Source organism: Antechinus flavipes, chromosome 3 (genome assembly GCF_016432865.1).
Source record: "Antechinus flavipes isolate AdamAnt ecotype Samford, QLD, Australia chromosome 3, AdamAnt_v2, whole genome shotgun sequence".
NCBI classification, from domain to species: domain Eukaryota; kingdom Metazoa; phylum Chordata; class Mammalia; order Dasyuromorphia; family Dasyuridae; genus Antechinus; species Antechinus flavipes.
Window position 1 is genome coordinate 175,291,987 of NC_067400.1, and position 17,949 is coordinate 175,309,935.

A 17,949-nucleotide genomic window follows, 5' to 3' on the forward strand; every position below is an offset into this window, starting at 1 on the left:
ACAAAACTGATAATGGAGGAAGAGATAAAATTATCACTGCATGAAGGCAAAGCACAAACTGACTCACTCTCAAATGGAAAACAAACAAATGATTTCCCCTACCCAAAATGTTCTTTTGCAAAAAGACAACCAATGGTTGCTGGGTCTTACTTTGCATGCTGATTGTTTCTAGAAAGCCCTAAATAACATTCTTAAAAATCATAAAATCAACTAAACTAAAAAATTTTTTCTATTCATCCTTTAGGGCTCCATCACCTGAAAATCTGTTTATATATTTTTTGTTTTTTCCTAGATTTTTTAAAAGGGGATATGGGGGAAGGAGAGGTATTTTATATCAGAGACAGCTACCACCTATATATAGTGGTTCTCAAACTTTTGTTTTCAGTATCTTTATCCTATTAAAAATTATTGAGGATCTCTCCAAAGCGTTTTTGTTTATCTGGATTATATTTATAGACATTTACCATATTGGAATTAAAAACTATTTTTGAATTTGTAGACCCTCTAAAAGGGTTTCAGAGATCCCCAGGATTCTCTAGACCATACTTTGAGAACCACTGACCTACAAACTGTGAGAGACCAAGCTGAGTGAGAAGTTCAGCTCAAAAACTGGTTCTGGGTATTTATAATGTCATTTTGAATATCAGGCAGACCTAGGAAGGTATTTATAGTTGGATAGTAGAAGGCAGGCAAGAGTAGGATGGGTGAGTCATAAATTATTCTGTTCTATTCAAGGATTGTTATAGTACTTTCCCTGAAACAAAAGAGCATTACAGATAATGACCTTAAAATTTTAACTCATAGTCTATTTTTGAGATGGTCTCACCAGTTAACTGGGGGTAGTTTTTTTGTTGTGGATAGAAAGACAATAGTGAAAGGAATATGGGACAAGCTTACAGGCCTTCAAATATGTCTGTTCCTCCTAATCCCTGAAAACATCTTTACTAGTTACTTATACTTTAAAAGTAACACACGGGATTTCTTGGATTTTTAAAAAAATAAGCATGTAAAATAGATTCATGGTTTCAACACAGAATCCTTTTTTATGTTTCCTTCTGTGTGTTAATAATCTGTGTGTTTAAGTTTAGAATAAAAAATAATATAACCTTCATCGGATTCTACCATCTCTTCAAGCTATATTTCTTTGTTCTTTTTAAACTATATTCTTAACAAAGCAAATTATTCTCATTACCTCTACTTCCTCTACTTTCACTCTATTTAAACCTTTCTTTCTGGATACCCTTTCATATTTGCGGTTTAGCTTAGTTCTCCTATCTATCTGATGATTCCTTTTCATATTGCTTTGCAGGATCATCATTATCATGCCCTTTGATTACATGGAGAGATAGGAAAGCAGAACTCTCAAAACTCTGTCTTTAGGCCCTCTACTTTCACTCTCAAATTTCTCTATTTCCATGTCAAGAGATTCATGGTCCTTTCTTCTGATCAAAAATCCTTGGCCTGGATTCCCATTTCATGAGAAATCTGGGCCATGTTCACTTCATTCCTGGTTCTACACTTTATTTTATTTTTTATTTTTTTAAATTTCTCTACCTTCCTCTTTAACCTGGACTCTTTCACCTTCTCTCCCCACTCCCCCCATTAAACCTCTCTTTTATGTGCTATCTTCCCCCATTAGAACACAAACTCCTTGAAGGTAAGTTTGTGTTTTGTTTTGTTTTTGCTTATTTTACTAGTGCTTCGAGGGGTGTCTAGCCCTACTAAAGATTGAATAAATCTACTATCTATCCATTTATCTCTTAGTGACCTTATTAACTCCTATGAATTTAATCTTCACCTCAATGTAGATCACAACTATATATCCAGTCCTAGTTTCTCTATTGAGTTTCAGTCCCACATCATCAACGGACTACTGTGTCTTTCAAACTGGATGTCCCACAGATACTCAATTTCACCATGTCCTCAATTGAAATCATAATCTTCCCCATTTCTGTCAAGGTTATCATCATCTTTCTGGTGTCTCAGGGCTTCAGCCACAGTGTTATTCTTGGATCCTCAATTTCTTTCACCCCATATAACAAGTTAGGTGCCAAAATTTAATTTTCTACCTTCATATTATCTCTGGCATCTTGACCTGTCTTTGAAGATACAGACATCATCTTACTTCAAAGATCCATTACATTTTAGTTTGGGGGTATTTTTTTTTTAATTTTTGGTCTCCCTTTCTTAATTTTTTTTGCCTGCTCTAATCTTTCAATATAACTATCAACATGATTTTCTTTAAATAAAGATCTGACCAAAATCACTCTATTCAACAAATTTCTGTGACTACTTATAAACTCTACAACAAAATATAAACTTCTTTGTTTTGCCTTTCACAATCAATTGTTATAAACTTAACTTTCTAGTCTCACTATATTTTATTTCTTTATTGATACTCTACAGGTGGCACAAGGCCTGGATCCAAGTTCAAATTTGTCCTCAAACAGTTACTAGTTACTAAGCAAGCTACTTAATTTCTACTCTCAGCTGAGGAAACTATAAAATGATAATTTGATAAAATGTCCACCTACCTCTTAGGATTTTTAGGATTGTAGAGGACCAAATGAAATAAATATCTATAAAGATGTATAAGTGCAGTGTCTGACACACAGTAGATGCTCCCTTCCAGTACTAGCCAAATGGGCCTTCTCTCCCATATGTGCCTCTGTATTAGCTGTTCCACATTCCTAGAATGTCCTCCTTGTCCACCTCTACTTTACAGCCTTACCACTCTTCCTAGTTCCTTTCTTTCCAAACTTAGCCGCAAGGACCTTTTACACAAGAACTTTATAAAAAGTCCTTTTAAACAAAACTTTATGACTTTGCCAACTGTTAAGGTTCCTTTTTTTTTTTTTTTTTTTTAAAACTAAAGCATCTAGTACATATCTTATATTTATTCTATGTGTGTGTGTATATGTATATCTATATCAAAATTTTTTTTGTGCAAAGAACTATGCAAAAGAGATGTGTTTCTGGGAGGGAGTAGTAGTAAAAATTTATAATCTATACAACTGTAGTGACCACAAATAGCAACTCCCGAACAACCTGGGTGACTTTTTTAAAATGATGAAGTTGTTAATGTAGATTACTGGTTATCTCATTTATCTGTGACATGCCTTTTCCAAGGTTTCAACTTGGCAAGTTTTTGAGGGGCGCTATGATGCTACTGGAGATTCAAAAGAGGTAGCAGAGGTGGAAGAAGTAATTCTAGTTCCTGAAAGAGCTGGCTGAAAAATTACACACACAATAAACAAAAGCAGGTTATATGAATGCCTGTGGTATAATTTTGTGATGCCCCAGAAGAGTTTCAAAGTGGCAAAGAAGGTACTAATCTGCCTTGGTGGAGAGTTTTCTCTATTTACGAAATCTCAATTGTGGTGAGAGAGAGAGAAAAAAAAGAGAAAGAGACAGAGACAGAGAGAAATGTACCTACAATGGAAACTCGTTGCTGTAGTGAAATTTTTAAAAAAGAAATTCTTATTTTTTTCTCAACATCTTCCATATGTAGGTCATTAATAGCTTAACCAAGGACAAAATACAGCATTTATTATTTTAATATAATTTTAGAGGCTAGAAATTGGAAGCAGACAAAATTTCTATGTCAGGGTTGGCTCACCTCATAGAAGAGGCCTTCAGGGAACTGCTGGAAGCACTGGGCACAGACGAAGCACTGCTCATGATACAACTCGCCATTGCTGTTCACAATCTTCTCAGCGGGTGCAAAGCCTCCTTTACAGCGCTCACACAGGGCATTAGCCAGGGCATTTGCCATGTTGCTGTAAAAGATAATGTGGGGTGGGGGGAGATGACACAGAGACTGAGTCTTTTTTCACGCATAATGTTGCAGAGATAAAATGGACACAATCATAAGATTCAGGGCTAGCATCTCCATTTTATAACTGGGGAAATGTTAAGGAGCTTGCACAGGTGAAGAGGCAGGTCAATTCTCCGAGAGCCTCCACAGCTGTGAATCATAAACTTGAAAGAGTTGCAAAGCAGCCTTTGCTGACACAGGTGTTCCTTGTGGATTGGGAATGAAATTGGGAATCAATTTGGGAATGAAATAGGAGGCCTCTCAGTCTCCTTCTATCATCGTCATCATTATCCTCTCACATGAAGAGATCCATTCTACAGGTCTAAGTTAGACCCATCAGGCAATGGCAGATGGCTCCCAAACCACAAAAAGGAAACATAGGCAAATGAAGTGATGGGCTCCAAATCTTTTGTTATGATTTAGTTGTTTCAACTTTTAAAAATCTCCATTATTAATATGTTTAAACTATGGTGGATGTCAATAACTATGTTTTCTAATCTCTAGGAATTTATATTAAAAATTCAAATTAAAGGGCAGTTAAGTGGTAAAGTGGATAGAGCACCAGCTTGAAGACAGGAGGACCTGAGTTCAAATCTGCTCTCAGACACTTAACACTTCCTTTATGTGTGACCCTGGGTACGTCACTTAACCCCAATTGCTTCAGCCCCCCCCCAAAAAAAAATTAAGACCTTTAACTAAATAATTAAATACAAAGCATGCTAGAATAAATGCAAAACAATTTTGGGAATGAATATTTACAACTGGACTAAGAAGACCAAGATAGTAGAGTTTATAAAAAGCTAGGAGGAGGAAGGTCAGTTTGGATGGCCTGAAGGGCACTCATGAGATGAGGGGTGAAAAGATGAGTAAGAGAAATGCCAGGCTTTGGGGCTACATTTTATCCAGAAATAACTGGAAATCACTGAAGTTTTTCTAACTTGTGTTCAATTGTTCTTAATATAGACAGATAAATATAATACTTCCTTTGGCATTATTGTACAACTTAAAAGGTTTGAAAAACACCCCGAATATTAAGGTATCAAATAAAGTCATCTCAAAAGTCTCTTTAATAAAAATGCTAATGAGATTCTAAAAATAGAGTATTATTGCCAAACAGAACAGGTTTTACAGGTAGATATCTTGATACTTTAACCCAGGTGGTCCTTTGTTTATAAACTATGAAAAAGCTACCATTCAAGTTACTATTTCCGTACAGTAATATTATTAGCTTTCATACAACATGAGGGAGGTGGTGTGGGCATGACTAAACCATTTTGCAGATGTTAAAACTAAGTGCTCACATTCATCTGTTGGAACCCTCATTCCAACCTACGTCTTCTGATTCTTAAGAACAGTACTCTTTCCATTCTTCCATACTGCCTCTCAATAATAACTCAAATTTATATAATCTTTAATGCTTTACAAAGCACTTTGCTCACCTTAAGACAAAGGCAGTATACATATTATTCTCATTTTATTGAAAAGGAGACTAGGGTTTAATTTACTTGTGGATACCAAATTATTAGAGGTAAGACTCAAAATCCATGAATCCTCATTGCAAGTTCAGAATTCAGTTTCCTGAATTCTGTGTCTAAGATTTCTAAGACCCCACTATTCTACTGTTTAATTGTGTTATAATTAATTGCATTATACCACTCCAATTAAGGACTTTAAAAGTCACAATATACACTGTTATCTTGGAATCACACAATTTTATAGTGAGAAGCCTAGAGATATTCTTTTTATTTATGGGGGGAGAAAGAAAGTAGTCCAGATAGCTATTTCTCAAACTAGTGTTTTTTCCTACTATATCATTAGCTGTATCATCTTTAAAGGTGTAGGTTCTCCTCTCTAATGAGTTTTTTGTCATCATTACTTAGAAAATAATATTTAGAAAAGTATTAGAGATATAGCATATCCAATAAAGATGTCAATTAATTGATCATCAATCTCAAATTCTATTAAAATAAGTACTCTAATGAATCTGTAATCTCAGCAGTCTGGACACCACCTGCCAATGACACAAGATCAAAACTCTTCCATACCAATTCATCTGGTATGATCTTGGTCCATCTCCTCCTATAAATTTGCCAAAGGTAATTTCCCCAAAGTACTATGGGTTTGCCTCACTTTTTCTGGACATCTTGAGGAAATCAGTAGAACACTTGGGTTAACTACATGTTATACTCTGCCACATGACCAATCTACCTTCTTTTTTGATCAAATATTTTTCTGATTTCCTCATTTTCTTTGAAGTTCCTTATTTTGTTACATGTTGGAATTAGGTCACACCCACCATGACTAAACCCATTTTACAGATGTTGAAACTGGGTGCTCACATTCACCTGTTAGAGCTCTCATTCTAATCTACATCTTCTGATTCTTAAGAACAATACTCTTTCCACTCTTCCATACTGCTTCTCAATAGTAACATGCATTTATATAGTGCTTTATGGTTTACAGAGCACTTCCCTCACAACAACCCCAAGACAAAGGCAATACAAATATAATTCTCATTTTATTGAAAAGGAGACTAAAAATTAAATTTATAATCCTCACTACTCTTTTGTGTAAAATAATCATTTTCAATTCTTTGAAAACTATTGTGTACCATAATTTATACCTATACAACAATACCAATAGAATATTGGTATTAAACAATCAGTCTTTGTTCCTGAGAGAAGTTTGTGGAAACTTTGCAGTTTCCTGAAGATAAGTCTACCGAAGGGAGTTTGGGATACCTTGGACTAGAAGCCCCTTAGTTTTACCAAGCTGTATTTAGTGCTAGCATAATATTTTACTTCCGTTTCTTTTTTCTTTTTTTATTTAGAAACTGGGTCTCCCTATCTTGTCTTGATTGGAAATATAGGTACTATCATGGGCCTGATCCCATGAGCATTGGGAACTTTGACTTGCTCTGTTTTAGAGCTAGATTGATTCACATCTCCTCAGGTTCCCTTCCTTTCCTGCTTCTGGAGTTCATTGTATTGATGCAGAAGGCCTGTTGTAGCTCAGAATACCAGAGCTCAACGATCTATCAATCTCAGCTTCTCTAATAACTGGGTCTATGTCTCCACATCCAATCATTTTATTTTTCTAGGATTTAGGCTTCTCACTTATAATATAAGATGTCTTCCTAGATGATCCCAAAGTTACCTTCCCTTTCTATATCCAATGTCTAAAGCTAGTAGAGTTCAATAATTTTAGGCTACCTCAAATCACAAAATCACTCCATTTTATCTAGATAGGGCTGGTCTTAAGTATTAAGATGGTTACATTGGCTTGTCTGCACCTAGCACACTTATTAGTTCAGTCGCCTTGGACAAGTTACTTAACCTCTGCCTCAATTTCCTCATCTGTGAAAAGGGATTGTGGGGCAGCTAATGACACAGTAAATAGGGTGCCAGGCCTGAAGTCAGGAAGTCATTTTTCTGAGTTCAAAGGTGACTTCAGAAACTTACTAGCTGTGTGACTTGGGGAAAGTCATTTAACCCTGTTTCCCTAGGTTTTCTCACCTGTCAAACAAGATGAAGAAGGAAAATGGCAAACCATTCTAGTATTTTCTCCCAAAAAAACCCAAACAGGGTCACAAAGAATCATGACTGAAATGATTGAACTCGGAGCTGTTATGAAGATCAAATGAAATAATAAATATAAAGTACCTGAAGCAGTGTAAGTATCTAATAAATGCTAGCTGTTATTAGCTAATAATTAAGAAAGGAATGCAGCATGTACTCCCTCTCCCATTACTTGGAATTTAAAGCTTGAAGGTATTTTTTTTTTTTTTAAGAGGGCAGAAGGGTAGGAATAAGGTAACAGAAACAAAATAAAGAGTTACTTAATCTATTTCAAAATCCACTATTACCCATTTTTCTTTTTAAAGGTAACATAATAACAATTCTCATTTATGAGATCGTTATAAGTTATACAAAGTGCTCTTTTTACAGTATCCCTGTGATGTAACTAACCCAAGTATTATTGTGTCTATATTACATAGGAGAAAACTGAGGCACAGTATGACTCCTTGACTTATTCAAACTCACACTGCAAGTGATAGTTATAATTGGATTTTCTGACTCCAAGACCAATACTCTTTCCACAATAGCATTATAAGTTAAAATCAAACAAACAAAAATCAGAGCTTACTTAGCAAAAATATTTTACTTCCATAACTGGGAATTAAGTTAAAAGCCAAAAAGAAACATCACTTTCTCCTTCCTATGGAAGCTAGATCTTCAAGAAAGTGACAAGAAAAAGGAAAGAAAAAAAAAACCAAAAACCTAGCATAACATAAAAAAAATCCCTGCCTAAACAAAGGATGTTATAAATAATTCTATAGTGAGTAACTCAGATTAACAAACTAAAACCACAATTGTACTTGTAATGATTATAATTTGCAAACAAATTATAACTTTTACTTGAAGGGGTTTATGCTTTCCAAATACCTTTCACATACACTTATTTAATCCAGTATTGAGTCAATCAGAATATATTTATTAAAGACTTCCCAGGGGAATTGCTGAATTCTCATTTACATTATATATATAAAATCAGGAGAAAGCACAGAATAGTTAAATAATGTGCCCTAGGTCATACAGTTTGATTGTGACAGTTTATCTGGATCAAATTCAAGGCTCATTCTACCTCCAAGATCTGACTTATGGCTTTTATAAATAATTAGAAGTTATATTAAATTCAGCTAAGGATTTAAATTTTATCACATCAAGGTAGAGTTTTAACTCTTCTCATCTTCCTTCTCCCACCCATCAAAAAAAAGGGGAGGAAGAGGAGAAGAGGAGGGAGAAACAGGATAATATTCACAATATACCTCAGTTGAATGGTATACTTCCTGTTTCCCTCCCTCTCCCATAACAATATAGTCCCATTTTTTAGTCTAACTGAAATGAAATCTGTGTGAAAACAGTACAACCATCATCCCACGCCTTCTACAGGAAGCCTTTCCCAGCCCCCTTTAATTCTAGTGCCTTCCCTCTTTTAATTATTTCCTATTTATGATATAAATAGTTTAGTTTGTACATATTTGTTTACTTGTTATCTCCCCCATTGGATTATGGGCTCTTTTAAGGCAGGGACTATCTTTTGTATTTTTTTTTTTTTGTGGCAGGAATAGGGAGAGGGGAATTGGGGTAATGCCCAGTATTTAAGCACACTGTACAAAGCTGGTAGTCAGGTTTGAAGAAATGATGCAATCTAGTTTCTAAAAAATTCATTGTAGAATAATTGTTACATATCATGGAGAGTGTAATTTTGGTACACTCAATAATCAGACTATGAAGAATCATTAAAGCTGTCTGGTATCAAAGGAGAAATCAAATGAGAGCTCACAGAAGCAACATGACTAATTATAATCAGTTAATCTGCCAGGATGTAAAAATCAAACTGTTCATGAAAAACCTGTGAACACTTAAACCTCAGGACAGAATCTTCTGAAACAATCTACCACTGATTAAGTCAATTTACTCTAAAACAAGTATTACATATAATCTAAGCTTTCCACATTTAAATGTCAGCCTCTTCTCTTCTATTTGTTGTAACTTTCTGAAAACAATAATTGCATATATTTCTGTAGCATTACATTTTACAAAACATTATTCATAACAACTATGAAGGAGGTAGTATAATTATAAATACTTGTATTTTACAAATGAAGAATCTAAGCCCATAGAATCAGAAATTTAAAGCTCAAAGAGAAATCACCCAGTCTTATTTTACAAAAGAGAAAACTTGAGCCCAGAGAAGTTGAATTATTTACCCACTATCACAAGAGAAACTTAGACCTTCTGACTCTAAATACAGCAGCCTTTCTACTACATTATACAAGAATAATCAATAATTCAACAACAAGCACTTATAAAGAGCTTACAAGCATAATAGGCTAAGAGAAAGCATTTTTCTGGTTTTAATCAGAATACCACATAGTTCTAGAGATCATCTCTAGAAATTCCACTTCCCTTTGGGTATAAATCTGGGTATAGAACAGTGCAAATAGTTTCATATTCTCCACTCCCTTACCCCCACATCCCACACTCCAAATCCCCACCTAACTTGCCTGGCCATATTAGATTGAATTAAAAATTTTAAAACAAAAATTCATTGGATAACACAAATCTTGATTATAATATAATGATAGCATTCCCTATTCTCTCAACAAATGGGACCAAAGGGACCACAATCTAGTACTGAAGAGCACTTAAGCATCGCACCAGGAAGAGTAAAGGCAGTTGCCAAGTGTGGTAAACCAGACAATGACAAAGTCATTAATTTAATCTTTACTCATTTGGAATTCTCAATAATACAAAAAAATATAATCATTTAACTTGGGCCTGTCTAGTGTTTATGTCTGTACTACTGACTAAAAAAAAAAAAAAATCAGAGCTTACCTAGCAAAAATATTTTACTTCCATAACTGGGATCTCATTAATGTGGGTGTTCCTATATCATTGCAGACTGCTAATCATTTATGCCTTCTCATATTTTGTGATAACTGTCCCTTTTTCCCCAATTAATGTTATATAGAAGATGTTACGGTATTATTTATGTGAGAATCTCTTTAAGAAACTCTAAAAGCATTTGTTTATATAGGTAACCAATGTGGCCTTGCTATAAATTATATATATATATATATATATATATATATATATATATAAAACATATATATATATAAAAAACATATATATATATACATACACACACACACACATATATATATATATAATATATATATATATATACATATATATATATATATATACACACACACACACATATATACACTATTTTTAGTCATTAATTTAAATTCCTTAAGAACCAGTATTAGATTATAGCCTAGTTCTGGACACTATAGGTAGATGTATTAAAATATTATTATGTATTAAATGTATTAAAATATATAAAATGTACAAAAAAACATTCTTGACAAATATGCTGCCTGAGCCTCTTTGCGATTCCTTGAATTTGTCTTGAAATTTAATAGTGTTTGAAATGGGCAAAAATTTTAAGATCTGACAGGAAAACATAAGACTGCATTACTTGGGAACAAAAATTTCTTCACCACACTACAAAAGAAATGAAAATTTGTCTATGCTTACACCCTACTAAATGAAGAAAAGTGACTATTACCACATTAACCTGAGCACATTTTGTTACTAATCACATTAACTAGCAAAATCAAGAGAAAATACAGAAGGTGGCAAACCTTGTTAACAGCAAACATATTTAGCAATGTATCACCCTTCAAAACTATTCCTACAAGGACACAGTGTCAAAACAACCAGGGAGTTTAAAATGCTGAGAACCCTAGATTCCCATCAGTAAAGTACCCACCCTGGGATAGGGAAAACTTACAATCTTGCATAAAAGTCACAGAATTCCTTGTAGACTTTTATGTCACTTTGCCTATGCTGCAGTTTGGACACAGCCTTCTCGCCTTCATTCCCATCAGCATCGTGGACATCATTAATTACAGTCTGTGGGATTTCTTCGTTTTCTGGAATGACAAAGGGGTGTACCCTGCCTTGGAATGTCATTCTGAAGCAGTAACTTATCTGAGAGCTCTGATACTCTGTTACAGAAAACTGCAGAGTACATTCACCAGCGAGAGAAGCAGTGTACAGGACTTCCCCCCGATTCCCAGCAATGGGATTCACTTCCACTGTTTACACGTCAGTTAGGCAGGCTTTATAAGGGCTTCACAGAAGCTTCAAGTTAAGAGCCCAGAGGCACAGCAGACAGGATGACAAGGTATGATTTACTTGGGCTTGCTGGAAGCTCTACACAGCAAGCAAGCATTCCACCAGAGGAAGGGAGGGAGGGCAGCCCTCACTATTATGGACCATGAACATTCTAGTCCAGTGAAATATTTTTTGACCAATCAAGACTGTGTCTCTGTCTCTCTCTAACTCTCCCCTATACACAGAATAGATTTATTTCCAAATTCTGAAAATATTGTGTGTGTGTGTTTATGTATGTCTAAAGCACTAGACTCTAAACTCAAAGAGGAAACAGGGGTTATTAAACCATACCTAAGGATTCCTACAGGCTACACATTGACATAGAAAACCACATCTTAACATTATCTATGTTTTACTGTACTGCTCCTGAATCACAAAGTAAGATAGTTTGAAATTTAGAGAAAAGACTACTATACCTGTGCCTTCTTGTTTTTTCACTTGTATTTTTTTCCCTACAACTTTGCTTATGACTGCATCCTCGCAAGGCTCACAATCAATATTTTTTAATAATTCAGAATTATCTCTAGGCTTCCATCCCAAAGGCTCCATAAGCAGCCAATATAGGGGCAGTTTTGTAGTCAATGACTTGGTCCACTCCAGCACACACCAGGCCTTAACTTTTCTTCCTTTATCATAGAGACCTGTTTTAGTATTTTGTGCATCAGATTAATTTGCCCCACCCAAGGGCTCGCTGTGGTTAGAAATGGTCAGAATTGTGTTTGTCGGTATTCTTTAAGATATCATTTTTCCAGATCTAAATTCTTATTACTTTCTTTCTTTCTAAATGATACATAAAATGTCTGAATTTTGTTAGAGATCCAAAAAAAAAGTGATGAGACAAAGATATATTTCTACAAAGAAGCTTCCCATGATTTACAAAAGGATAAACACACACACATACACACCACCTATACTATATATACACATGTATTTATATGCACACATTAATATTATCTGCAACATATATTACAGTTTGGAGACTTATTTGTACAAAATTAACATTTGTGCCACCTTGCCCCATCACTTGGCACATATTCAAGAAATGCAAAATTGTTTTAATATTAATGAGCAAAAACATAATTATAATGGCAAATATATTTTGAAATATACTGTACCCTAATGTCAAATGTAAATGTTTCATAATAATCTGTGATTTTCCTACATAACTTTCCTCCAATCAATTTAGATAATTTAAAGTTTATCACCTAAAGAAAAAATAAATTGAAATAGCAGAGATATTTAGATCTGTTGTTAGTGGGTAATTGGAGAAGGATCTCTGATTTAGGAGACAAAGTACTAGTGTTGGAGTCAGCAAGAACTAAGTTGAAATCTCACTTCAAGATATTTACTATCTGTATGACCCCACTTTAATCTTTTTTTTTTTTGAAGCATTAACCATCAAAAAAGAAACTGTATTTTACTTATCTTTCTGTCTCTCTTAGCACTAAGCAAGACACTTTGTTAAAATGTAATGAACTAATTACTAGATGAAGAAAAAAGACACACCTATTGTAGAATAATAACAACAGCTGATACTTATTAAGGGGTTTTAATATTTGTAAAGCAATTTACACATCCATTTGTCCCTCATAACAACTAGCACTTAGCACACAGTAGGTGCCTACTACTTCACAGAAGCTTCAAGTTAAAAGCCCAGAGGCACAGCAGACAGGATGACAAGGTATGATTGACTTGGGCTTGCTGGAAGCTCTACACACCAAGTAAGCATTCCACCAGAGGAAGGGAGGGAGGGTCCAGTGAATTGGACTAGAGTCTGAATACAGATTGAAGCACACTTCCTCAACTGTAAAATGTTTACTGATTAGTTGACTATTGATTGTAAGGTAAAAATTGTAAAAATTACTGTTCTCATTTTATATCGGAATAAAAGATCATAGGAATTAAGACAATTTCCCTGTTCATACAAGACTCAATTTCCTCATCTATAAAATGGGGGCATTAACATTAGAACTAACCTTATATGATGTTGTGGGAATCAAATAAATACTTAAATCATTATATAAATGTCAGTTGTCATCCTCATCCTCATTATTACTAGGGCCAGTGAAAATCTGAAATTTAGCATCTGGCTCATAAAAAAAAATTACTGTAACATTAAAAAATAAAATAGATTCTATCTTTGACTTAGGAAAGACTACAAAATATATTCACTTGTGAGCAAAATATTTATATAAGAAAGGCAAGCCATTCATAAGGTAACAGATTTTCAGACAGAAGGAACCTTGGGATAATATAGACCACCATTTTCATTTTACAGAAAAGGCAACTGTGATATAGAAATTAAATGACTTGCTTTAGATCATAAAGGCAGCAAGTAGGAGAACAAGAATTTGAATCCAAGTCCTCTGACTTTAAAGACAATGTTCCCCCTCAAAGCACTACTAATAATTCAATAATTCTTTAATATAAATACAAATTAAAGATAGATTAAGGAAATAGTAATTTAGTTTGATTTAGGCTGGATCACACTATGAAGAAGTCGTAGGAAGGGCTGGAGAGATTATTTAGTCAAAATGGGGAAAACCTTGAATGCCAAATTTTTACAACTGACTAGTTAAATTTTTAATCTTTTTTGATCAGGGAAGTGACATGACCAAATCTATAAGTAGGAAAATTTCTCTGGAGGCATTATACAACATAGGTGACATATCAGAAAGTTGAGAATGGAAGACCAGAAAGAGTCAAATGACTGGTCTGGAGCCTGGATATTTGGGAGAATGTTAGTGTCATCAACAGAAAATAGTGACAGTCGGGAGAAACAGAACAAGCTTCTGAGCATCATAAAGGGATTTGGTTTTGGACATATTGAGTTTGGGATGCCATCAGAGAATCAATAGAAAGATAGATATATGACTGGAAATGTTAGGGGATCTGAAGGCTAGAGGTATGTATATTTGGGAACTGTCCACATAGATGGGATAATTGAAGCCCTGGGAATGGATGAGATTACACAAGTCAAAGATCTGAGAAATAAAGAAAACAACAAAGGATAGAACCTTAGGGAAGAACCATAGTAAAGAAGTAAGGAAAAGTAGAGAGAGAAGCCAATAAGAAGGGATTACTCATCATTTAGAAGCTCCTTAATAAAAACTGTTGTTGAGCAAAAAAGAAAAGTGTCCAAGAAAAAAATACTATTGTTCACATTACTTATCCTTATTTCTTATTCTTCTTATTGCTTATAAATTATTCACATAATAATTTAGGGACCTGCATACAGGCCCATCATTTTGATATGAAAATATGAGAGGTCCTACAGTCAGCCTTCAAGAAGTTTACATCTTTGCATAGGGAGAAAAATCATCCACACATGACACCACAAAGAAGGCAGCTAGGTGGCGCAGTGGACAGAGAGCTTGGAATCAGAAAGACTCATCTTCCTGATGGTTCCAACAATCTAATATAGGTCATACATGTACAGACGTATAGTCATGTTGTGAAATAAAAATCAGAACAAAAGGGGAAAAATCATAAGAAAGAATTTTTTTAAGTGAAAATAGTATGCTTCACTCTGTATTCAGACTCCATAGTTTCTTCTCTGATGTGAAAAGCATTTTTATCATGAGTTTTTTAGAACAATCTTAGATCTCTGTATTTCTGGAAAAAACTAAGTCTATCAAAGTTGATCATCACATGTTGCTGTCACTGTGTACAATGTTCTCTTGCTCATTTATTCAGTATCAGTTTATGTAAATCTTTCCAGGTTTTTCTGAAATTCTCCTGCTCATCATTTCTTATAGAAGAGTATTATATTCATATCATAATTTTTTCACCCATTCCCCAACTGATGGGGATCCCCCTCAACTTCCAACTCCTTGCTATCACAAAAAGAGCTGCTGTAAACATTTTTGTACATATGAATTAAGGAATGAGTTTTTTAAAAGAGTCTAAATATTTGAGTTATTTTCAACAGGGCAAAGATGAGGGAGTATTTAAGGTCATGTCAATAACAGTTGCTGAAATTCAAGTTTTCAAATGCAAGCATTTTGTTATTTTTAAAGCATTTGTTGGCACCTAATAAAATCGGTTTAAAAAAAAACCATAAACAAGCTTTGAGGGAATAATTAATTCTGAGAGAAATATTTATCTGAAGTCACTTGGATTTATGGTATTACTACCATAGAAGCAGTACAATCAAACCAACAGCTATTAATGCAAGGATGAGGATTGGGTGACAGTTATAAAGAGAACTGTCATGTTGGGCTGTCATATTTTTGCTTTAGCAGAAAGTAGCGGTTGCATCAGATAGGCTCTCTAGAATCACTGAATCTAAATTCCTAAGCTGAGTTTCATTGAAGTGCCAAAGATTGGGTCAATAAGAGTTCCACCCAAGAGTAACTTAAATTAACCTATTTAATACATTTAATCTCTATTTGTTGAATTGGATTTGAATCCAGATTGAGCCCACACAACAAAATATAAAATATCTAAATTGATAAGATATGCATATCTGATAATTTGAGCAGGATAAAAATACTCATAGCAAGGAAGATAAGAAATGTTTCCTATAGGAATTGAATGAATTGAACTTTTAAGGAACTGAAGGATTCTAAGAGGCAGACGTAAGAGGATTATATTCCAGTTGAAACATGAAAAACAGTCTGTATAAACTTAGAGAAAGAAGATGTAATGTCCAGTTTGAGAAAGAGCAAATCACTCAGTCCATCTAGAAAAGTAAAATCCATGAAGGAAAGTAGTAGAAAAGAATTCTGGAAGAGTTAAGCTGAAGCGATTGGGCAAGGTTTTAAATGTTGCATTGAGGATGTTTAAATGTTTCACTATTTTGTTCAACAGGCAATAGGAATTAAATGAAAGTTCTTGAGCAAGAAAATAGTAATGTGATCAACCTAATCTTTAAGACAATTATTTTGACAACTGTCTGGAAGATGGAAGAAAGAATCCCAGAATCTAAGAATGAGTATTCAACTTGTCCAACTTATACCTAAACACAAATTCATTCCTCCTACAATATAACTGGTCTTCGCAGATAGGGCACCAGCCGTGAAGTCAAGAGAATCCAAGTTCAAATCTGACCTCACACACTTACAAAGCTTTGGAACCCTGGACAAGTCCTTAACCCCAAAATCACCTTTTCTTGTCCCCTGGCTTTTAATGAGAATCAATCTACCTTCTCAAGTCATTATTCTATTTTTTTAGCTGGCTCTAGTTATGAAAATTTCCCTTATATTATACCTAAACCTACCTCTGCAAAGTTTTCCCCCACTGGTCCTAGTTCAAGGAGAACAAATCTAATCCTTATTTCTATAGGAGAATTGCCTTTAATTATTTGAAGGCATAAATAATTCCTTTAACTGATCATCAAATGGAATAAATTCAAAGATCTTTCTTTGATTATCTTCCTTTAGTATTCTTTTGCTCTTCACCAAACTTGTTAAAATATTAAAATGGTATTTGGGAAAAAATTTTTTTCTCGGATTGGCTGTAGATGTTTTTTCTTTCAGTGTCAATGGACAAGAGGATTAGAAAGAGAGGAAGAAAAGATAATGTATTTTTCAGTTGGCATAAATCTAATTTTTAAAAAAGAAGGTAGTGTTTGAGTTATGTCTTGAAGGAAAAGAGGTTTTTAAGAGGTAGTATAGAAAAGTCAGTTCATTACAGGACCAGATAATAGCCAGAACAAAAATACAAGGAGGAAATATGGGAACATTCCTGGTAAGGAACAGTAAAGTTAGTTCAGATAGATCTATTATCTACATGAAAGTTTCTTGATCTCCACAACTGCCAGTATCCTCCTTTCCAACTATCTTGTAGTAACAACAAGCAATATCATCAATATACATTTATAAAGCATCCACTATGTGCCAGACCATGCTAGATGCTGGGAATACAAAGAAAAACAATTCCTATTCCTAAGGAGCTCACAATCTAATGGGGAAGACCACATGAAAACAACCATATACAAACAAGATAGAGACAGGATAAATTAGAGATAATCAAAAGAAAAAAAGTATTAGCAGTGGAGGGGGTGAAAGTAGATAGGAATAGAGAACCTAGTATTTATTCTTTTTATTTTCATTCTATGTATAAGAAGTAATAGAATGTAAGCTCTTTGAAAGTAGCAATTATTTCACACTTCATATTTATATCAATACCTACCACAAATGATAAAACATGGCAGGCATTTAATAATAGGTATTGTTCCTTTGCTTGACAGTTTGATAACACAACCAAAGTCAACAATCATTTTAAGTGCTTATTATGTGCCAGGCACTAATCTATGTACTAGGGACTCTAAGGTAACTAAGACAAAATCAGGGCTCCTGCCCTCAAGGAGCTTCCATTTGAATGGAAGAGACAATATGCAAAAAAAAAACTTATAGAAGGAAATTCCCTTCAAGAATA

General features: G+C 34.3%; 1 protein-coding gene across 6 annotated transcripts in view; it reads right to left on the reverse strand.

Moving 5' to 3' along the window:
* Nucleotides 1-17,949, reverse strand: part of LIMS1 (LIM zinc finger domain containing 1) — a 210,761-nt gene that overhangs the window by 29,133 nt on the left and 163,679 nt on the right. For 3 of the 6 annotated variants that reach the window (XM_051984281.1, XM_051984278.1, XM_051984280.1), the window contains exons 1-2: nucleotides 11,183-11,464; nucleotides 3,620-3,779 (exon numbers count right to left, since the gene is read on the reverse strand). In XM_051984281.1, coding sequence (XP_051840241.1) covers nucleotides 3,620-3,779; nucleotides 11,183-11,364 — 342 coding nt within the window. In that variant the 5' untranslated portion in view covers nucleotides 11,365-11,464. Of the gene's footprint in view, nucleotides 1-3,619; nucleotides 3,780-11,182; nucleotides 11,465-17,949 lie in introns of those variants that run through there. The other 3 variants (XM_051984283.1, XM_051984282.1, XM_051984284.1) reach the window with 1 other exon arrangement.